Here is a 24,406-nt window from a genome sequence, read left to right on the forward strand (position 1 = left end):
AAAAAAAACATAAAAATTACTGGATAAATGGAGGGGGGAAGATGTTTTTTTTTTTTTTTTGGCTAAGCACATTGCAGAGAATTTCCAAATGTCTTATGATGACTTAGGCAGAATCACTTCTTCTTATAAATGTATATTGGATTTTAACTTTTTAGTGGTCTTAGCCAATGAAGAGAATTTAGTTCCATAAGCCCTGCTTAGCCCTGTGTGCCAGGCCCTGTGCTAGGTGCTGGATACATGAGCATGAGTAAGATACCATTTTTATTTTCCTAGAGCTCACAATCTCAGGGGGTGGAAAATGGGGGCAGAGGGAGAAACCAGTGGGTTCTGTATCTTGGGGAGAAACACTCCTGTGCTCTGTGAGCACAGAGGAGGGAGCCGAGGGTCAGAGAACACCGCCTAATAAAAATCAGTCTCACCTGGGTTTAGTAGGTTGAGTAGGTGTTAGGTGAATTCCATCCCCACTGCAGGGAAGAAATGACCTAAACTCTGGAAGTCCAAGGGCAGCAGCAATGTGTATTAATGTATGTCTTTGTTGTTGATCCTCCACCCACCCTCACAGGTTTCTACCTTTATTATGATGTACAGAACACACTGTCAGAGAATACTGGACACTGTAATAAGAGCCAACTTTGATGAGGTAGGTCAACAAGTGTTGAGCTGTGAATGCTCGGTATTAAAATATTCTAACACTAGCTCCTATTTCATGAGCTCCTGCTAGGTGCCAGGCCTGGCATCTGGAAGTCCTTCCTGGATACCCATTAGCTCACTTCATTCTCTCAGGGATCCCATGAAGCAGGTATGATTATTATCCCCATTTTACAGCTCTTACCTATGTATGGCAGTGGGCACAGCCTCCTCCTTTGACTGGTGAACTGCCTCCTGCCCTATCAGCACACTAGGAAGACCATTTTGCCAGCATATCATTATACCCAGGATTATAGATTCAGAGAAGCTAACTACATTTTGGAAAAAATATATATATAAAGCTTTATTCTATTTTGTATATTTAATCTATTCCTGAGGCATGTCCACTTTGGTACATCTGGAGCTGATGACCCTCCATTCCCAAGGTCTGATCCATAGATTTCCATCACATCCCACCAATAGGGCCATCTTTAAATACAAACAATGTAAGAAGTCCATTTTATTTTAAAATATTGTAGTTAAAGAATGGAGAGGAGGAAATGAGAAAGGATGAAGGAACAATAACCAATAATAAAGTTATGTAACTTTATTGTTTTTCTGAGGGAAGATAATGTGGCCCCTAAAAGGGCTATTAAAAACCCAGTGGTTATGGGTGGAAGAGATCCCAGCGATTCCTTTGGTGTATGTGTTGTGGGGAGGAGGTGCTGTTCTAGGTGGAGGGGTATAAAGATGATGTCAGGTACAAAATCCTCTCCTGTCCTTTTCTGCGTTCCCACAGCTGTGTCCTTTAGCAGCGAGTTTGTTGAGCACTTTCACTATCACTTTGCTCATAGACACAGCTCCAGACGAGATGGCAGTATGTTGGTAAAGAAGTACTGTTCTTCCTTCTCTTGAGTTTTATCCACTAGACTTCTAAAATGTCCTTTAAAATCTCTCAAATTACTTGAGCAACCATTTCAGTAGATTTTTTCCTTTTAAGAAAAAAAACTCCCTGCTTTCTTTCCAGCTGTTACCTGGCTCTGTCTTACATTCCAGAGATCACTGAGATCAGGACAAATAATGATTCATGACTGGCTAAGACAACACTAGCTGCTGTAATGAATAACTCTCCAAATCTTAGCACACTGGAAGTTTATTTCCCACTCATGTCAGAATCCAGTGCAGTTGTTCTCAGTTAGAAGGCTGGTTGCTGAGGGTGGATCAGGGACCCAGGCTCCTTCCACCCTGTTCAGCTGATGGGTAGGAAAAAGAACTACTAGGAAGGCATGCTCCTTACTTATCCTTGTCAGCTCAGAAATAAAATAGCACTTCTGCCCATATTCCATTGATGGGAGCTGGTCCCATGGCCCCACCTTAATGCAAAGGGGGCTGGGGAGTGTGGTCCCTCACTGGGCAGCAGCTTATACTACTCAGATCTCTAATGGACAGCTCTTCCTCACTGCCACAGTAGCCAACAACAAACGAGTGGCAGTCCTCCCTTATATTCATAAGTAACTTATTCACCTCAAAACCCACTCTCATTTTATTTCATTTCATTTGCTTAATTCCAGCACTTACTGGGTCCCATCCACTATTGGAGAGACAAGTAAGACACAGCTTATGGGATGGGAGGGGAAGGCATGCAACTAGCAACCAGGATGGAGAATATATGGTGAATTTCTGCCCCAGAAACACTGAGGGGCAGATGCTGCTATGGGAAGAGTGCCAGGCTTCGAGTCCCAGGCTTGGACTCAAGAGCTGTCTCTGCCTTTCAAGCCTCAGTTCCTCATGCTAGAAATGAAGATTTAAAAAGTCATCCCCATCTATTTAATTCACAGTGTTACTAGAAGGAAGAGATAAGACCGTGCCTGATAAAAGCTCTTTGTGAACTGTAAACGGTCATACAAAAGCTTGTTCTTTTCAGATGTATCAACCAGAGTGTGGGGAAACTTGGCCAAGGTCACACAGTTAGTTAAGGCCAAAAGTATGACAAGATCCTTTGTTACCTGACACCCTTAGTCCAACGTTCTTTCTACCCCACTGGCAGGAATATTTGGTGGCTGCTTTTAAGATGGCTAATCAAGATGTGACTCATTCTTCTCAGCCACAGAATAATGAAGGGAGATGTTTTACCTCTGATGAGCATGGCTTTCTCCTACAGCTGAGAAAAGTCATTGGTGAATGGATGGTGGATGCATCTGGTACACCTTGACTTTACAGTTTGTTTCAAGTCTTCCAGGTCTTAAATATCAGTTGAGGTTACAACTTATGCTAGTATCACGCCCTAAATTATTGGATTTGTTCACTTGTTCATTGTCTCTACCACCATCATTGAGGGCAGGAACCTCATCTATCTTGTTCACTACTGTATCCTATCCAGCCATACTTTTAGGCTCTCAGTAAATATTTGTTGGGTGAATGAGTGGATGAATAGACCAACAGGTGTAGAAATGCCATTGGCATATAACACTGTCAAGCAATTAAAGAATGCAAATCTGCATTTGGGGACTCAGGAACATCTTCTCCAGACTACATTGCACAATAAGCTGTAAAGTTCAATAGTCTTGTGATTGAGTCCCAAATCCCCTACTGACTATCCTTTGACCTTGAGCAAGGCATTTAACCTCTCTGAGCCTGGATTTCTTTTGCTACAAGATGAAAATAATAATTATACCTACCTTCTAGTAAACATGAACTTGTATATGTAATGTGTCTGATTTTGTTCTAGAACATGATAGATGGTAGGCATTTTTGTAATTATTTTATTGAGATCCTTCCAATCCTGTAGCACTTAGGGACCCCAATTGCAAGCCATCAGATGTGTTTCCATAAGATGCTGACATTCAGAATGAACTAAATATTAACATGGAAAAAGAAATAGAAAATTTGGTTGGCATTCTTAAGGAAATCATCTCCTAATACTTCACTGAGCCGAGAGACAAAAGGCAGAGGGTTCAGGAGGCTGAAACAGACACCTCAGGAAACTTACTTTAGGTAATTTGGAATTGTATGCCTCTGATTCTTTTGCTGTTTATGCTGCAAGGTGTAAGGAGAACTTATCAGAACTTTCCCTTCTACCTAATAATGTTTCCATTTGTTAAATGCCAACATGATGCCAAGCATTTTACATAAGTTATCTTATTTCACCCTAATAGTAGGAAGACATCATCTTCATTTTACAAAAGCTGGTAACCCTCATAGTTATATATTTAGTACTGAGCTCCAGATTCAATTGACTCAAAATCTAACTTAACAAAGCCAAACCAGAGCTCTTAATTTTCTGCCCCAAATCTGTTTTCCCCAAGCCTTAGATTGCCACTACTCTCCACCCAATTGCCTAAGCCACAAACTTTGATTATCCCGTTTCCCTCACCTTTCAAATCCAGTCCACTAGGAGATCCTGTCAGCTCCACCTTCTGCAGGGAAACACTGTCTGTCCATTTCACACCTAATATCCAAGCCTTAGTGCTTGAGCTAAGGCTATTCTCCCTCCTTCCTTTTCCTTCTCAGCTGGAGGAGAAAGTATTATTGGACAAAAAAATGGCCTAAAATGCAGAGTGTAGGAAGGGAGGTCAAAACTGGAGAATACACCTTTTACAGAAGCCACTCAGGAAACTGAGGACTGATCAGCCTTCCCTGTGCAGCTTGAACAGGCGTCAAACAGACAGATGCCTGCTAAGGACACTGATTTTGCACAGATTTGTTTGAATTCACACAACAGCTGATCATTTCCAGACATTCTGCTAGCAATTGCTCATATCAAAAAGGGGGTAAGGCTGCCTGCAAGAAGAGCTAAGTAAGGCAAATGAATTCAGAATCTATCAACTCAAGAATCAACTGGGCAGAGCTTCTTACTCAGAGTTAGAAGAGCAGACAAGAAGGCCCAGGACCTGACCTGAGGCTGAGGCTCAGGGAGTGAGCTGGGATCAGGGGACAGTGGAGGGTCCTCTGGAGGGGAAGTACCTTGTCCAAAAGCTGTGGCCATCTCCAGGCTCAGGCCACACTAATAGTCAGCCACCAGGTGTTTCAATGACAGAACAAAAGTCTTGATAGGTGAGCAGAGCCACAGTAGGGATCCTGGCTGGGTGATACTCAGAAACGTAGGCAATAAAGTCTCAAATGCTTAGAGCAGGACACTGATCTCTTGAGCCCAGTAGTGGTAGTGCCTTCATGAATAATAGTAATAACGGCTAACTTTTATTAAGCATCTATGATGTGCCAAGCACTATAAGCATTTTTTAGAAATCTTTACTAAAACCTATGCAGTAAATACTGCTTGTATCCCCATTCCACAGAAAGGAAACCGGAGCTTAGAGATATTATACTCCTCATTGGCAGTAGAGCCAGGATTAGAATGCTGCAAGTCAGTCTTCACTCACCCAGATTTTGTTTTAATTTTCAATCTGGACGAAAACTTTGCAGTATTTCCACTGTGATGGAATAAACAGGACTCCAACTGAAGTCTTTTCGATTTACAGACCCGACTTCATTCACTACTATAATCATGTTTTCAGCAACCACCACTTTCCTCCTAGGAAGTCAGAGGGGCGTGCCTTTCTCCCCGTTCCTTATCCTCCAAGCCTTCCAGCCAGTGCTTTCCACTGGGAAGTCCAGGCAGGCTGCAGGCATCAGGGCTGCCTATTCACAGGAGGCTGAGATGGAGTCACCAGGCTAGAGTCAGGGCATGGCTTCACTAGCCAGAGGCAGCCTGGTCAGAGGAAAATTAGGCCCTACTCCTTGGAGAGGTCTTAAGGATGCTACAGGTTACCAGGGCAGGGGCAGAAAGCTGGGAAGTAGGCAACAGCCTAGGGAGAGACCCAGGCCTCAAGAATGGGGTAGAAATCCAGTTACCATGTGAAGAACAAACTAGCCTTAAGAGAGACTGTGGAAGGACTGAGGCAGAAATAGGCTCTATCTCATCCATTCCCTGATTGACTGGCTTTGGACAACTCATCTCTCTGCTAATAAGATTAATGATTCTCAGCTATAGTATTATGACTACTATATGAAAGAACCTAAGTGAAGTACCTGGCATATAGTAAGTAATAAAGAAAGCTAATGGCGGCTGGGTGCAGTGGCTCACACCTGTAATCCCAGCACTTTGGGAGGATGAAGCGGGTAGATCACCTGAGGTCAGGCATTCGAGACCAGCCTGGCCAACATGGCAAAACCCTGTCTCTGCTTAAGAAAATACAAAATTAGCCAGGCATGGTGGTGTACACCTATAATCCCAGCTGCTCAGGAAGCTGAGACAGGAGAATCACTTGAACCTAGGAGGTAAAGGTTGCAGTGAGCAGAGACCACACCATTGCACTCCAGCCTGGGTGGCAGAGCAAGACTCTGTCCTCCCAAAAAAGAAAGCCAATGGCAGTAATACTTGCTCCAAAGTGTTAGACCAGAGGGACTCAGCTGTCTGCCACACCGAATCAGGATTGATTTGGAGAACCAGGGATGTGGATAATGCTACATATGGAGCTCGAGAGTGGCCATCTGTTGGAGAGAGAAGGAAACATGATTCAGAAACCAAGTCAAACCCAATGGAATGTATAAAAATTCAGAGTTTGTGTTCCCCAGCTTCAAGATGGGCTGCTCCCCAACTGAAGATGTGCTGCGGATGTTAGCTGTTAGCTGAAGTCTAGATATTCTCGAATGCTTTTATATACACCAGTTACTATCTTCTAGTATTTCTCTTCACTTCCCTTACCTTTCCCACCCCTCCACCCCCTATTCTACTCTCCCCAACCTCTAACCCACGGTTAAAAGACAGAGATGTAGAGGAGGTGACAAGGGATTCTCTGCTTTAGACATTCACTCTGCCCTTCATTCAGTAGCAATGTGGCTCAAGGTCATGCTATCATCATATTAATTATAATAATCACATTTTTGAGTGCCTGCTATATTCTGGTTCTTTGCTAGTGGTTTGGGGATTTTTAATCAGTCTCGGCTGGACGCAGTGGCTCACGCCTGTAATCCCAGCACTTTGGGAGGCCAAGGTGGGTGGATCACCTGAGGTCAGGAGTTCAAGACCAGCCTGATCAACATGGTGAAACTCCATCTCTACTAAATATACAAAAATTAGCCAGGCGTGGTGGCTGGCACCTATCATCTCAGCTACTTAGGAGGCTGAAGCAGGAGGAGAATTCCTTGAACCCAGGAGGTGAAGGTTGCTGTGAGCTGAGAGGACGCCATTGCGCTCCAGCCTGGGCAACAAGAGCGAAACTTTGTCTCAAAAAAAAAAAAAAAAAATCACATAAACTTCATGTGCCCACATAGCTTACCTCCCAGGTATCACCATCTAGCATCCCACATGGCACCCACTGACAAGGGATCTTTGGGAAATGGAAGACTTCTGATATGAAAAGCCTCTTGTGCTTGACCCAATCTTTGACCCAATTTGAATCAGGAGAATTTTGTGTGTGTGGCACCTACTCTCCTCTCTTCAACCACACTCCTTTTACCTGTGACTCCCATGTCTTTCCCTTCCTTCCCAGAATACCCAGGGGCCCCTGAAGTTCAGTGGGCTCAAAGAATAGTGAGTACTAGTGCTCCGACCTTTTAAAAAACAATGTCCCACCTTCCCTTCCTTAAACACTTCCCAGACCCCAGTAAGCACTGAAGGGGCTGATGAGTGAAAGTGCTTCATCTTTTGGGGCAGTGGAGACCCCAGCCTGCCAGGCTAGGTAGTGCCCCAGCAGTGAGCATGTTGCATGCCTAGGCAGAGGGAAGACTTGGAGCAGGAGAAACTCCCAGGGCCTCCTCCAACACGGCAGGCTGAGGGTAGCTTCTGCTGCTGCAGAGGAAGTTGATGACAGCATTGCAGATTGGGTTGGCCTCGGTGGAGTCCCAAGCTTCTGTTGGGAGGGCCCTGGGTAACCTCATGGTTCTTCTTTCTGTGGGTCAATACAGGTTCAAAGTTTTCTTCTGCACTTTTGGCAAGGAATGCCGCCTCACATGCTGCCTGTGCTGGGCTCCTCCACAGTGGTGAACATTGTCGGCGTGTGTGACTCCATCCTCTACAAAGCTATCTCCGGGGTGCTGATGCCCACCGTGCTGCAGGCATTACCTGACAGGTGGGCATGCTTATTCTTCTCTTCCTTCATGGCTGGTCCATAGAAGGGATTGTTCTGCTTCTCTTTTATGGATTATAATCATGCACTGTCCAGAGGCCTCCCTGGTAAAGACCATTAATATTGAACTTTTAAAATTAACAGTTTATAAATAAACTGTTAATATTTTGAACCATTTGTGTGGTTTAAAATTCAAAGGTATAAGATGTACAGTATGCAATATCCCCACCAGACTCCTGTTACCCAGACACCCCAGTCCCTTCCCAGAGCATCAAATGTAATGATTTTTCTGGCATTTGTCCAGATCTGATATGCGCATGTAATTAATACATATACTATACTCTTTTTCTTACTGAAATGGTGACATAGGCTATATACTGTTCTGTGCCTTGCTCTAAAACCAAACAACTTAACCTTGAAGTTTATGCTGGATGGTTTCCATGTCCCTCCAGACGCACCCTCCACCACACTTCATGCTGCCTTCTGCTGGGGCCAGGGATGGGGCATATGCTACCCCTGGGCCACCATACAAGGTGCCTCTCAGGGAGGGATGGAAGGAGGAGACTGAAGTCAGGAGATGGATTCTCTGGCCTCCTCGCTGTGAGATTGTGTTGGGCTGGCCGGGTTCCCTCACTGGGCTGTGTCCCCTTCCAGGCAACTTTCTAGGTTGTCCTTGGGCACAGAGTGGGTGAGAGCCTGTGCTCCCAGCCTTAGGTTGCAGCAGTCTCCCTTATAGTCCCTCTACCCCGTCCACACTTTTGTGACATGTCCCTTGTAAATACACCCATCCATTTGGGTGTATTTCCTGTTGGACACTCCTTCCTGTTGGAACTGTTACAGAGCACATTCCATATCCAACGATAAGGAGCTTTTTTCTTGTTTACAACTGTATAGAGTTCCACCGTCTTGCATTTAATCAGTTATCTTGAAATTTCCAGTCTTGTCCTATTACAAACAACACTGTGATGAATGACATTTTATTTACCTTTTCTTTTTTTTGAAAACGTGGTGGAGTGTATTAGTTTCCTGTGACTACTGCAACAAATTACCACAAACTGGCTGGGTGACTTAAAACGACAACAGAAAAGTTATTTTCCCACACTTCTGGAGGCCAGAAGTCCAGAATCGAGCATTGGCAGGGTCGGTTCCTTACTGAGGCTCTGAGGAAGAATATATGCCGTGGCTGTCTTCTGCTTTCTGGTGTTGTCAGCAACCCTTGGTTTCTTGGCTGGCAGACGCATCACTCTATAATCTCTGCCTCCAACTTCACAGTGCTTCCTGCTCTATGTGTGTGTGATTTTAAATATGTATACCTTTTCCCCACCCCCATCTTATTGCACTGGCTAGAATCTTTAGGATGATGTCCTAGCCTAGGCAAGGGTGGACATCTTTGCATTTCCCCTGACCTTAAGGGGAAAGCATTTGGTATTCACTATAAAATACGAAGCTAGCTGTAGGTTTTTATATCAGGTTGAGAGAGAGAGAGAGAGAGAGAGAAAGAAAGATTATTATTATTCGAGATGGAGTTTTGCTCGTGTTGCCCAGGCTGGAGTGCAATGACTCAATCTCAGCTCACTGCAACCTCTGCCTCCCTGGTTCAAGCGATTCTCCTGCCTCAGCCTCCTGAGTAGCTGAGATTACAGGTGTGCACCACATGGCCGGCTAATTTTTATATTTTTAGTAGAAACAGCGTTTCACCATGTCGGCCAGGCTGGTCTCAAACTCCTGACCTCAGGTGATTCACTCGCCTCAGCCTCCCAAAGTGCTGGGATTACAGGCGTGAGCCACTATACCTGGCCAATTATTATTTTTTTAAGATGAGGTCTTGCTCTGTTACCCAGGCTGGAGTGCAGTGGTGCGATCATTGATCATAGCTCACTGCAGCCTCAAACTCCTGGGTTTAAGTGATCCTCCTGCCCCAGCCTGCATAGTAGCTAGAACTATAGGCATGCACCACAGAGTCTGGCTAATTTGTGTGTGTGTGTGTGTGTGTGTGTGTGTGTGTGTCTGTGTGTCTGTGTGTCTGTGTGTCTGTGTCTGTGTATTTATGTGTATGTATGTATTATTATACTTTAAGTTCTGGGGTACATGTGCAGATCTTGCAGGATTGTTCCATAGGTATACACATGCCATGGTGATTTGCTGCTTCCATCCCCCCCTCACCATCCCCCTGTCATTACATTAGGTATTTCTCCCAATGTTATCCCTCCCCAATCTCCCCACCCCTGCTATCCCTCCCCTAGAACCCCACCCACTAACAGACCCCAATGTGTGATGTTGCCCTCCCTGTGTCCATGTGTTCTCATTGCTCAACACCCACCTATGCGTGAGAACATGGGGTGTTTGGTTTTCTGTTCTTGTGTCAGTTTGCTGAGAATGATGGTTTACAGATTAATCCATGTCCCTGCAAAGGACATGAACTCCTCCTTTTTTATGACTGCATAGCATTTCATGGTATATATGTGCCACATTTTCCTTATCCAGTCTCTCATTGATGGGCATTTGGATTGGTTCCAGGTCTTTGCTATTGTAAACAGTGCCGCAGTGAACATACACGTGTATGTGTCTTTATAATAGAATGATTTATAATCCTTTGGGTATATATGCAGTAATGGGATTGCTGGGTCAAATGGTATTGCTATTTCTAGATCCTTGAGGAATTGCCACACTGCCTTCCACAATGGTTGGACTAATTTACACTCCCACCAACAGTGTAAAAGTGTTCCTATTTCTCCACATCCTCTCCAGCATCTGTTGTCTCCAGATTTTTTAATGATCGCCATTCTAAGTGGCATGAGATGGTATCTCAATGTGGTTTTTATTTGCGTTTCTCTAATGGCCAGTGATGATGAGCATTTTTTCATATGTTTGTTGATCACATAAATATCTTCTTTTGAAAAGTGTCTGTTCCTATCCTTCACCCACTTTTTGATGGGGTTGTTTTTTTCTTGTAAATTTGTTTTAGTTCTTTGTAGATTCTGGATATTAGCCCCTTGTCAGGTGGGCAGTTTGCAAAAATTTTTTCCCATTCTGTTGGTTGCCGGTTCAGTCTAGTGATTGTTTCTTTTGCTGTGCAAAGCTCTTAAGTTCAATTAGATCCCATTTCTCTATTTTGGCTTTTGTTGCCATTGCTTTTGGTGTTTTAGTTATGAAGTCCTTGCCCATGCCTATGTCCTGAATGGTATCGCCTAGGTTTTCTTCTAGGGTTTTTATGGCGTTAGGTCTTATATTTAAATCTTTAAGCCATCTGAAATTAATTTTTGTATAAGGTGTAAGGAAGGGGCCCAGTTTCAGTTTTCTGCATATGGCTAGCCAGTTTTCCCAACACCATTTATTAAACAGGGAATCCTTTCCCTATTGCTTGTTTTTGTCAGGTTTGTCAAAGATCAGATGGTTGTGTATGTGTGGTGTTACTTCCGGGGCCTCTGTTCTGTTCCATTGGTCTATATCTCTGTTTTGGTACCAGTACCATGCTTTTTTGATTATTGTAGCCTTGTAGTATAATTTGAAGTAAGATAGCAGGATGCCTCCATCTTTGTTCTTTTGGCTTAGGATTGTCTTGGCTATGCTGACTGTTTTTGGTTCCATACGAAGTTTAAGGTGGTTTTTCCAGTTCTGTGAAGAAGGTCAATGGTAGCTTGATGGGGATAGCACTGAATCTATAAATTACTTTGGGCAGTATGGCCATTTTCACAATATTGATTCTTCCTAACCATGAGCATGGAATGTTTTTCCATCTGTTTGTGTCGTCTCTTATTTCCTTGAGCAGTGGTTTGTAGTTCTACTTGAAGAGGTCCTTCACATCCTTTGTTAGTTGTATTCCTAGGTATTTTATTCTCTTTGTGGCAATTGTGAATGGGAGTTTGCTCTTGATTCGGCTCTCTGTTTGTCTGTTATTGCTGTGTAGGAATGCTTGTGATTTTTGCACATTGACTTTGTATCCTGAGACTTTGCTGAAGTTGCTTATCGTCTTAAGGAGATTTTGGGCTGAGACAATGAGATCTTCTAAATATACAGTCATGTCATCTGCAAATAGAGACAATTTGACTTTCTCTTGTTCTAATTTAATACCCCCTATTTCTTTTTCTTGCCTGATTGCTTTGGCTAAAACTTCCAATACTATGTTGAATAGGAATGGTGAGAGAGGGCATCCTTGTCTACTTGCAGTTTTCAAAGGGGAATGCTTCCAGTTTTTGCCCAATCAGTATGATATTGGCTGTGAGTTTGTCATAAATAGCTATTATTATTTTGAGGTACATTCCATCGATACCTAGTTCATTGAGAGTGTTTAGCATAAAGGACTGTTGAATTTTGTCGAAGGCCTTCTCTGCATCTGTTGAGATACTCATGTGGTTTTTGTCTTTGGTTCTGTTTATGTGGTGAATTACATTTATAGATTTGCATATGTTGAACCAGGCTTGCATCCCTGGGATGAAGCCTGCTTGATTGTGATGGATAAGCTTTTCGAGGTGCTGTTGCATTCAGTTTGCCAGTATTTTACTGAAGATTTTTGCATGGATGTTCATCATGAATATTGGCCTAAAATTTTCTTTTTTAGTTGTATCTCTGCCAGGTTTTTGTATCAGGATGATGTTGGTCTTGTAAAATGAATTAGGGAGAATTCACTCTTTTTGTATTGTTTGGAATAGTTTCGGAAGGAATGGTACCACCTCCTCTTTGTACATCTGGTAGAGTTCAGCTGTGAATCCATCTGGAGTTGGGCTTCTTTTGGTTGGTAGGCTATTAATTGCTGCCTCAACTTCAGCCCTTGTCGGTGGTCTATTTAGGGATTCAAGTTCTTCCTGGTTTAGTCTTGGGAGGGTGTAAGTATCCAGGAATTTATCCATTTCTTCTAGATTTACTGGTTTATGTGCATAGAGGTGTTTGTAGTAATCTCTGATGGTAGTTAGTATTTCTGTGGAATCAGTGGTGATATCCCCTTTATCATTTTTTATTGCATGTATTCTATTCTTCCCTCTTTTCTATTAGCCTGGCTAATGGTCTATCTATTTTATTGATCTTTTCAAAAATCCAGCTCCTGGATTCATTGATTTTTTGAAGGGCTTTTTGTGTCTCTATCTCCTTCAGTTCTGCTCTGATCTTAGTTATTTCTTGTCTTCTGATAGCTTTTGAATTTGATCTTGCTCCTCTAGTCATATTTAATTGTGATGATAGGGTGTTGATTTTAGATCTTTCCTCACTTCTCATGTGGAGATTTAGTGTTATAAATTTCCCTCTAGACACTGCTTTAAATGTGTCCCAGAGAGTCTGGTATGTTGTGTCTTCGTTCTCATTGGTTTTGTAGAATATCTTTATTTCTGCCTTCGTTTCATTATTTATCCAGTAGTCATTCAGGAGCAGGTTGTTCAGTTTCCATGTAGTTGTGCAGTTTTGAGTGAGTTTCTTAATCCTGAGTTCTAATTTGATTGCACTGTGGTCTGAGAGACTGGTTGTTATGATTTCCATTCTTTTGCATTTGCTGAGGAGTGATTTACTTCCAATTATGTGGTCAATTTTAGAGTAAGTGCGATGCGGTGCTGAGAAGAATGTATATTCTGTGGATTTCGGGTGGAGAATTCTGTAGATGTCTATTAGGTCCACTTGGTCCAAATCTGAGTTCAAGTCCTGGATATCTTCCTGAATTTTCTGTCTCGTTGATCTAATATTGACAGTGGAGTGTTAAAGTCTCCCACTATTATTCTGTGAGAGTCTAAGTCTCTTTGTAGGTCCTTAAGAACTTGCTTTATGTATCTCAGTGCTCCCATATTGGGTGCATATATATTTAGGATAGTTAACTCTTCTTGTTGCATTGATCCTTTTACCATTATGTAATAGCCTTTTTTGTCTCTTTTGATCTTTGCTGGTTTAAAGTCCATTTTGTCAGAGCCTAGGATTGCAACCCCTGCTTCTTTTTTTTCTCCATTTGCTTGGTAAATCTTCTTCCATCCCTTTATTTTGAGCCTATGCGTGTCTTTGCATGTGAGATGAGTCTCCTGAATATAGCACACCGATGGGTCTTGACTTTCTATCCAATTTGCCAATCTGTGTCTTTTTAATTGGGACAGTTAGCCCATTTACATTTAAGGTTAATATTGTTATGTGTGTATTTGATCCTGCCATTTTGATACTAGCTGGTTGTTTTGTCTGTTAGTTGACACAGTTACTTCATTGTGTCAATGGTCTTTACCATTTGGTACATTTTTGCAGTGGCTGGCACTGGTTGTTCCTTTCCATGTTTAGTGCTTCCTTCAGGAGCTCTTGTAAGGCAGGCCTGGTGGTGATTAAATATCTCAGCAATTGCTTGTCCATAAAGGAATTTATTTCTCCTTCATGCATGAAGCTTAGTTTGGCTGGATATGAAATTCTGGGTTGAAAATTCTTTTCTTTAAGGATGTTGAATATTGGCCCCCACTCTCTTCTGGCTTGTAGGGTTTCTGCTGAGAGATTCGCTGTGAGTCTGATGGGCTTCCCTTTGTGGGTAACCCGACCTTTCTGTCTGGCTGTCTTTAGCATTTTTTCCTTCATTTCAACCCTGGTGAATCTGACGATTATGTGCCTTGGGGTTGCTCTTCTTGAGGAATATCTTTGTGGTGTTCTCTGTATTTCCTGGATTTGAATGTTGGCCTACCTTGCTAGATTGGGAAAGTTCTCCTGGGTAATATCCTGAAGAGTGTTTTCCAGCTTGGATTCATTCTCTCTGTCACATTCAGGTACACCTGTCAAACATAGATTAGGTCTTTTCACATAGTCCCATATTTCTTGGAGGCTTTGTTCATTTCTTTTTACTCTTTTTTCTCTAATCTTGCCTTCTCATTTTATTTCATTGAGTTGATCCCCAATTTCTGATATCCTTTCTTCTGCTTGATCGATTCAGCTATTAAAACTTGTATATACTTCACGAAGTTCTCATGCTGTGTTTTTCAGCTCCATCAAGTTGTTTATGTTCTTCTCTAAGCTGGTTATTCTAGTTAGCATTTCATCTAACCTTTTTCAAGGTTCTTAGTTTCTTTGCATTCGGTTAGAACATGTTCCTTTAGCTCAGAGAAGTTTGTTATTACCCACCTTCTGAAGCCTGCTTCTGTCAATTCGTCAAACTCATTCTCCATCCAATTTTGTTCCTTTGATGGTGAGCAGTTGTGGAGGAGGAGAAGCATTCTGGTTTTTGGTGATTTCATCCTTTTTGCCCCTGTTTCTTCCCATCTTCGTGGATTAGCCTACCTTCGGTCTTTGAAGTTGGTGACTTTTGGATGGGGTCTCTGAGTGGGTGTTCTTTCTGTTGATGTTGAAGCTATTTCTTTCTGTTTTTTTTTAGTTTTCCTTCTAACACACAGGCCCCTCTGCTGCAGGTACTGCTGGAGGTCCACTCCAGACCCTGCCTGCCTGGTAATCACCTGTGGGGACTGCAGAACAGCAAGGGTTGCTGCCTGTTCTTTCCTCTGGTAGCTTTGTTCCAGCTAATTTTTTAAAAATTTTTTGTAGAAATAGGGTCTCACTATGTAGCCTAGGCCAGTGGTCATAAATTTTTTTAAAATATATTGCTAGATCTGAATTGTTAATATTTTGTTCAAAGCATTAGTGTAGACTTTTATCTACATTTTTAAAATTCATAATATTTTCTTATTATCCTTTTAATATCTGTAGGATCTGTAGTGATGTGTCCTTTCTCATTCCTGATGCAGGTAATTTATATTTTCTTCTTCTTGGTCAGTGTGACTTTTTCATCAATGTTATTGATCTCAAAAAATAGCTTTTGGTTTCTCTGGTTTCTTATTGTTTCCTGTTTTCAATTTTATTGACTTCTGTTTTTATCTTTATTATTCCCATTTTGTGCTTGCTTTGGGTTTATTTTGCTTTCCTTTTTTTAGTTTCTTTAAGTGAAAGCTTAGGTCATTGATTATAAATCTTCCTTCTTTCTTAAGAAAAGCATTTAATGCTATAAATTTTCTTCTAATCACTATTTAGTTGTACCCACAAATTTTGATATGGTGTGTTCTCATTTTAATTCAATTCAAAATATTTTCTGCTTTCTCCTGTGACTTCTTCTTTAATTTATGGGCTATTTAGAAGTAAACAATTTAATTTCTAAATATTTGGGGATTTTCAAGATATCTATTAATAATTTCTAGTTTAATTCCCTTCTGGTCATATTATATACATTGTATTACATCAATTCTTTTAAGTTGATACTTGTTTCATGCTCCAGAATGTGGCCTATGTTGGTGAATGTTCTATATGTACCTGAAAAAGCTATATATTCTGGTATCATTAGGTTAATTAATTATTCTATAAATGTCAATTAGGTCAAGTTAATTGATAGTATTGTTTAAATTGTCTTTGCCTTTACTGATTTTCTGTCCATTCATTCTGTTGACTAGCAATAGAGAAGTACAGATACCTCCAGCTGTAATTGTGAATATGTCTATTTCTAACCATTTTTGCTTCATATATTTTGAAGTTCTGTTGTTAAATGCATGCAAGTTGGAACTGTTATGTCTTCTTTTCATAATGTCCTTTTTTATACTTCATAATATTTCTTGTTCAGAAGTTTAATTTGTCTGTTTGTAATATAGCTACTCCAAGTTTTTTTTTTTTAAATTAGTGCTTGCATGACATTTTTTACCTCCCTGTTAATTTGTCTTTATATTTGAAGTAGATTTCTTGTAGTCAACATAGAAACATAGGGGGCGGTCTTTTTTTTTTTTAAATGTCCAACAGTTTTCCTTTTTAGTTGGTATGTATAGATCTTTATATTTTGTATAATTAAATATATGGTTCAATTATGACCTTTTCTCTTCCTAGTTTTCTATTAGTTTTATCAGTTTTTGCTCCTTTATTCCTCTTTTGGTGGCTGATTTTGTGTTATTTTTGTCATCCCATTTATCTCCATTTTTGGCTTTTTTTTTCTCTCTGAGACAGTCTCACTCTGTCACTCAGGCTTCAGCTGAAGTACAGTGGCACAAACACAGCTCACTGCAGACTGAACATCCTGGGCTCAAGCAATCCTCCCACCTTGGCCTCCTGAGTAGCTGGAATTACAGGCATGTGCTACCAAGCCTGGCTAATATTTCTTTTTGTACTTTTTCATAGAGATGGGGTCTTGCCATGTTGCCTAGGCTGGCTTGAACTCCTGGGCTCAAGCAATCCTCCTGCCTCAGTCTCCCAAAGTGTTTGGATTATAGGTGTGAGACACTGTGCCTGGCCATAATTGTCTTTGTAAAAAATGCCTCTTTTAAAAAATGTTTAGTAGTTATTTTAAGTTTGTATATCTTTAATTATAATATATCTTCAATTTTTATACTGCTTCACATGTATAACAGCAGCATACTCCCTTGTCCTCCCATGTTTTGTGCTATTGTTGTCACACATTTTGTTATTGTATATGCTCTAAACTCCTAAAATATTATAACTATTTTTGCTTTCAATAATTATTTGAGAATGATTTAAACATATGAAAAAATATTTTATATCTACTTCAATCTCGTGATTCCTAATCTTGATTTCTTTCTTATATCCAACTCATCTGTGTAATGTATGAGTTGGATATATAATCATAGTCCTCTGCCTGCAAAATTTTCTTTAATGTTTCTCGTATTGTAGGTCTAGTGATAACAGATTATTTGTTTTTCTTTGTCTGAAGAAGTCTTTATTTCTCTTTCATTTTGAAAGATACTTTTCACTGGTATTCTGAATTAACAAGTTTTTCATGTTTAACATTTTAAACATTTCACTCCATTGCTTTTGGCTTGCATATTTGTCCTTTGTACATCTTGGCTCCTCTGTAGGCAGTGTGCCTTTTTTCCTTGGATGCCTTCAAGATTCTTTGGTTTTCAGTCTCTATCTTTGGATTTCAGCTGTTCAACCATGACGTGTCTCAATGCTTTGTGTTGCTTCCAGTCCTGCTTGGGGTTTTCTGAGTCCTGGCTCTGTGATGTATTTCATTATTTTTGGAAAATACCCATCCATTATCTTCTTCTCTGCTTTTTCTCTTTTTTCTCCTCCTGGTATTTCAATTACAAGTATATTAGAGCATTTGATACTGTCCCACAACTCTAAGATGCTTGATTTTGCTTTTTCTCTACTCATTTTTCTCTGTGTGTTTTAGATGGAGTAATTTTTATTGGCCTATCTTCAGGTTCACTGATTCTTTCCTTTGCTATGTCAATGCTACTAATGAGACTATTGAAAGCATTCTTTATCTCCATCACCATATTTTATTTTTATGTCCATTTCTAACACTGCATTCTTTTAAAAATAATTTCTGTGTTCTGGCTGGGTACACTGGCTTACACCTGTAATCTCAGTGCTTCAGGAAATTAAGGCAGAAGGATCACTTGAGGCCAGCCTAGACAACATAGCAAGACCCTGTCTCTACCAAAAAAATTAGCTGGGTATAGCAGCTTGCCCCTATAGTCTAGCCACTCAGGATGCTAAGGCAGGAAGATTACTTGAGCCCAGAAATTTGAGCTTACAATGAATTATGATACAGGCTGGATGATGGAGCAGGACCCTGTCTCTAATAATTATTACATTAATTGTTAATTATTATTAATGTAATAATATTACATTAATAAATAATGTAATAATTATAACTATTTATATGTTCTTCTGAAATTCTTCCTCTGTTTATGCTTGTTTACCTTTTCCATTAGAGCCTTTAACATATTAATCATAGTAATTTTAAATTTTAAATCACCTGTCTGATAGTCTGGTTATGTTGATTGTTTTATTTCTTGACAGTAGGTCTTTTTCTTGATTTTCTGTTTATCTCATAATTTTTATTGGCTGCCAAGCAGTGTGTAGAAGAGTAGAGATTGGGATAAATAGTACTTATGTCTGGAAATGGGCATGCCTCTTCCCCTAGGCCCTGAATATGAATTGAGGCAGTTTGTTTGGGAGTTCATTGCATTTTGGTTTTGTTGTTCCTATGGTTACTTTTAGTGTAGCACAGATTTAAATTCTTCTGGGGTACTTTGTCCTTAGATTGGAAGTTTGTTGGGTTATTTCCCTTAATGTGCCTTCTCCTTTACCTTTAGGCATTCCCTATGCACACAGTTGCTTAAGACTTAGTGCTTGTTAGCCTGATTAGAGCTGGAAATAGGGACAGGGGTTCTCTTTTGTTCAGCCCTGTTTCAGTCTTAAGCAAGCCCTGTGCTTTGGATCTCAGAATTGAGCATTCTCAGTCATCTTGTCTCATTGCAGAGACAAATCTCTAGTGGTCTGAGCCCTTGGTGGTTTCTACCAGGGTTAGAGAGCTTTCTCTTTTCATCTTTCCTCCACCTACAATGGGTCTTCCCTATTCCCTGGGGTCAACAGTGTTTCCTGCTCTTCCCCTAGATAATTGAGGCTTTTGTTCCATGAGGGGGAAAGGTCTTGGTGGAACTTCATGCTTTTTCCACAGCAGTAGCTGTTCCCTTCCTCCAAACAGTACCTCTGAGAAAGACTTCTTCTGCCCTCCTGTCCTGCTCCAGTCTTCCTCATGAACACCTGTTGAGGCCTGTGGAGAAGGACTTGCAAACAGATGTGAACTTCCTTTGTATCTGTCATTCCCAGAGCTCTATACTCTCATGGTAGTTCATATTGGCCCATTAGAAATTTGTTAAAAGTGTTAGCAAAATTTATTTTACCCACTTGTATGTAACACCCTGTTTTCTTCCCTCTACTGCAAGTGAGCCAGTCCCCAAGTCCTTCTCTCACTGGAGCTGTCTTTCTTTCCATAAACTCCAGGCTATGTGATTGTGACCTCAGCTCTCTGATGGTTTAAAGTTATACTTTTGTCAATTATTTAGCTTTTTCTTGTTATTGTGGGAATGATGCTCTTTCCAACTTTCCACTTTGTACGTGGAACAGAAACACATCCAAATAGGCTAACAGAGGTTACCTCCAGATGGGATTATGGCCAAATTTTAGTCTCATCCTTTTCTGCATTATTCAAACATTCTACCTTAAGACTGAATTTCAATTTTTATAATAATGTTTATATGACTATATTATATATATATATATAGGACCCATTTAAAGGCTTTTTGTTATTAAAATCTTTCTCAGCACTGATCAAGTGAACTGTGGCCAATTATCCACTTATATTTTGTACCACAAAGGTATCTTCTGAAGACTTAGTAAAACACATCTTTATAAGAAAGATTCACATACTTTTAATAATGCTTTATACACACATGGCATTTGCTGTTTAGTATAAAGCAGTTTGTGGGGTACAAATCAAATGCTAACGCCTGCCTTCCTATCTATAATTGGCTTATTTTTTTACAGATGTGGAGGTTAAAGCTTAAAAGCTGAAATGAGGGGTGAGCATGGTGGCGCATGCCTGTAATCCTAGCACTTCAGGAGGCTGAGGTGGGTGGATCACTCAAGGCCAGGAGTTTGAGAACAGCCTGGCCAATGTGGCAAAACCCCGTCTCTACTAAAAATACAAAGTAGAAACCCCATCTCTACTAAAGATACAAAAATTAGCTGCGCATGGTGGTGGGTGCCTATAATCCCAGCTACTTGGGTGGTTGAGGCTCAAGAATGGCTCGAATCCAGGAGCCAGAGGTTGCACTGAGCTGAGATGGTGCCACTGGACTCTCCAGCATGGGTGACAGAGCAAGACCCTGTCTCAAAATGAAAAACAAAGACGGCAATATGACTTGTCTACCTTCACCTGCAAATAAATGAAATAGTCAGGATTCAAATATTCATTCAAGAAAACCACAAATATTCAGTCATTCATTAAACAATTGTTTATTGATTACTACAATGTGGTAGGGATTGTGCTAGGTCCCGGAATACAGCATTGCATAAGATAAGCATGCTTCTTGGCCTCACTGAGCTTACATTCTGTCAAAGGAGACTTTTTAAAAATTACATGGTTAAATAATTATCACTGCAATCTTTGACTTACCAATCAAGTGCCTTTGTCATTAAATCAGGAAGACAAAGTTATTCAAAAGATCAGGCTCCAATTGAGAGCTGCCTTTTCACAGTTTTATATATTCATTCATTCTTCAAACTTGTTTGAGTGCCTTTTCTGTACCAAGCCCTGTGCTTGGCTTCATGGAAATGAGAATTGGCACTAGAAGTTCTCACTTATGACCCTGGACAGGCCCAGGCTGAGGCACAGCTCCCCACCCACTAGCTCAGACCCATCCCTTCCTTTACAACTCAGAAGAGCACACTGAAATTCAGGGGAATAAAAAAGACATTATTATAGAGATAACCATGGATCATACATTCCCATTTATAGGAAAGGGAAATCACTCTCAATCTGGGGTTTTTCACTTCTTCCAAGTAATCTCGGCACAGTGGTTGTTAATAACAATTGGGTAAGAAAGTGTGTGTGTATCCATGTGCATGGGACTGTGTATGTGCACGTGCGTGCGTGCATGTGTGTGTGTGTATGTGTGTGTGGTATGAGCAGGGAGGAGAAGTCAAAGAGGCAAAGAAAAGACTGAGGACCAAGCCTGAAATGCTGACGGAATAGCAACACCAGTCAGAAAGGCAGAGGGCACTGGAGATGGGGAGCAACAAGGGACGTAAAAGTGCGCAATGTGAGTATTTTTATCAAAGTAGAGTAGGACCATGGTTATGAGTCAACATATCTGGGCTTGAATCCTGGCTCTGCCACTTGCTGCGTTACCTTGGACAAGTAGAGTAACTTTTGTGAGCCTCGATTTCTCACTTCTCTGTTGGGACTAACAACAGTACATACTTCTAGAGCTGAGGTGAGGATTAATTAAGAAAGTACATGCAAAGTGTTTAGTGCTTGGCACATTAAAGGGTAACTACTGTTCTCACCATTGTTGCAGTTGCAGCAGCATCACTGCTGATGGTCATTCAGGGAGCTGTGAGTGTGGAGTTAAGATGTAGGAGAAGGATGAAGCTGAAGCTGTAGACTTGGCAGCACCTGCACAGGAGGGAGGAAAAGGGTGTCCCTAGAAGTAGAGGACAGACCCTGGCATCCCAGCCTAGGGAAGGAGATAGGAGGTGAAAGAAAAGCAAAGGAAGGAGGCAAAGCTGTAGGTGGACACCCACAAAGGACAGTATGTCAAGAAGGCATAGATGCTACAGGAGATGGAGCCAGTTGGGGCTTAGGGAGACATCTCTTAGACCAGGTGATCAGGAATGGAACTGCTATCTGGAGCAAGAGCTTCCAGACAGAAGAGACTGCAAGTGCAAAGGTCCTGGTGAGGTAAGCAAGGGCCTGGAATGTTGGAGAAACAGGACGGAGGCCAGTGCTATGTGAATGGAGTAAGCTGGGAAGACAGTGGGAGGAGCTGCAGCCAGAGATAAGGAGGGTGGGGAGGGAGACAGTTTAGACAAGGCTCTTGTGGGAAATATATCTGAGGACTGTTGTCCATCTTGGGATGGAGAACCATTCATTTTTACAGTTTACTTAACAAGCATTTCTTATGTGCCTACTATGTGTCTGGCACCATGCTAGGTGCTGAGGATACAGTGATAAGCCAAACAGACATAGTCCCTGCCCACTGCATGGAGGGTACAGTGAGAAAGATGTACATTGACCAGATAATCACACAAGCTGGTACATAACAACAAACTGTCACAACTACATGGCCTTTCAAGAGGAATTGTCAGGGGTGCTGACCTGGTTTGCAGGGAACCTTCCCTGATCAGGGAAGGTTTGCCTATAGAAGTAACATCTAGTCTGAGATTAGCTGAACAAGGAGGAGCTGAGCAGGTGAAGAGGGAAGAGATGCTGTTGGCTGAAATAATGCCAGGGGTGAAGGCCCAGAGGGGAGAGAACCAGTTGAAGGCCAGAGGTCCAAAATGCAGAGAAAGGGAGAGGGTGCAAGGTGGGGCCTTGGGGGCTGCAGCAAGAATTGGGGTTTTTATCCTAAGAATAATGTGAAAACATTGAGGAGTTTCAATAAGAATTACAGGTGTTTTGGAAATGTCCCTCTCACAATATGGAAGATGAAATGGAGGTGGGAAGGTGAGCAGGGCAGGATGGACTCAGGAAGCTATTTTAAGTCCAGATGAGAGATGATGACAGCCTGAACTAGGGGGAAAGGGAAGAAAAGTGGCTGTTCTTGGGAAGTAATTTGGAAGCAAAATCTGTAATACGTGGTAATGGAAAGACAGACTGCGCTCAAAATAGCGTATGCGAAACTGGATACTTGCCTAAAGAAATTGTAACTGAATTTAATCAAGTCTTTAGAAGCAGATGGGATAGATGGGTAGATTACATGACACTACAAGACAGGGCTCAACCAAACCAGAGTGTAGGACATTCCAGGGAACAAGTACCATGATGTCACCAATAAATAAATGGCACAAAATAGGAAAAAAACGATTTAAGAAATAGAACAGAGCAATGTTATATCTTTCATGCAATGTGTGGACCTTGTTTGGATTCTGATTCAAACAAAATAAACAGTGTCTTTGGGAGAAACAGAGAAATCTGAATACAGACTGGGCTGTAGATGATTTTTTTTTTTTTTTTTTTTTTTTGAGACGGAGTTTCACTCTTGTTACCCAGGCTGGAGTGCAATGGCGCGATCTCGGCTCACCGCAACCTCCGCCTCCTGGGTTCAGGCAATTCTCCTGCCTCAGCCTCCTGAGTAGCTGGGATTACAGGCACGTGCCACCATGCCCAGCTAATTTTTTGTACTTTTAGTAGAGACGGGGTTTCACCATGTTGACCAGGATGGTCTCGATCTCTTGACCTCGTGATCCACCCGCCTCGGCCTCCCAAAGTGCTGGGATTACAGGCTTGAGCCACCGCGCCCGGCCTGGCTGTAGATGATATTAAGGAATTACTGTTCATTCTGTTAGATAAACTAACGGCATGGAGGATTTCAATGTTGCATGCACATTGTGTGCATGTGTGTGTATACACATACACATACATATTTAAACCTTGCCAGTTAGAAATGCACACTGAGTTTTTAAGGGTGAAATGACATCTTGGATTTGTTCAAAACACTCCAGAAAAGGAAAAGAAAAAGTGAAATACAAGATATTAAATTGGCAAAAATGATGCCAATTGTTGAAGATGGGTCATGGGTTCTTGGAAGTTTATTATGCTATCTATCTTGGGGTATGTTTGAAATTTTTGAAAATAAAAAAGTTATTAATAAAAATAAAATGATGAAAAGTAGAGCTCATACTGAAATAGAGGACACAAGAAAAGAAGCAGGTCCGAGGGGAAAATCACGAGTTCAGCTTGGAGATCTCTGAGCTGGAGGTGCAAAAGGGAATGCAGACGGTGAATCTGCACAGACAGTGAATTCACAGATTCAGTGAATCTGTGGGCCTGGAGAAATTACGCAGGGAAGGAAGAAAGCTTTGTGAGAAGAGAGCCTAGGACTAGACATGAAGAATTGGAAGGCATGATGACTAGGCAGAAGGCAGGAATTTTGCAACTGGGGAGGAGCACCCAGAAGGAGGGATCACAGAAGTCAAGGGAAGTGAGTGTTTCCAAAAGGAGGGTGCAGGTGACAGAATCGAATGCTGACAAGATGTCAGGCAGATGTGGACCATGATGTGTCCACTGGGTTTTGAATTATGCATGGGGGCTGCTTAGGTGACAGCTGTTTAGGCTGAGATCAGGAGTGAGGTGTGGAGGGAATGGGAGGTGAAGGAATGGAGATAAAGAATTGGGTAGCACTTTGAAGAAGGCTGTGACATGGGAGAAAGGGCAGTGGCTCGAGGAGATAGAGTAGAGGAAATAAGAGGGTTTGTTGTTGTTGCTT

General features: G+C 41.4%; 1 protein-coding gene across 5 annotated transcripts in view; it reads left to right on the forward strand.

Annotated features, from left to right (window-relative positions):
* Nucleotides 1-24,406, forward strand: part of RFX4 (regulatory factor X4) — a 178,533-nt gene that overhangs the window by 102,828 nt on the left and 51,299 nt on the right. For all 5 annotated transcript variants that reach the window (XM_032285761.1, XM_032285754.1, XM_032285765.1 and 2 more), the window contains 2 exons: nt 563-640; nt 7,534-7,697. In XM_032285761.1, the coding sequence (XP_032141652.1) occupies nt 563-640; nt 7,534-7,697 (242 nt within the window). The remainder of the gene's footprint in view (nt 1-562; nt 641-7,533; nt 7,698-24,406) is intronic.

This window comes from Sapajus apella, unplaced genomic scaffold, assembly GCF_009761245.1.
Source record: "Sapajus apella isolate SASKATOON/1434 unplaced genomic scaffold, GSC_monkey_1.0 scaffold2, whole genome shotgun sequence".
In the NCBI taxonomy this organism is placed as follows: domain Eukaryota; kingdom Metazoa; phylum Chordata; class Mammalia; order Primates; family Cebidae; genus Sapajus; species Sapajus apella.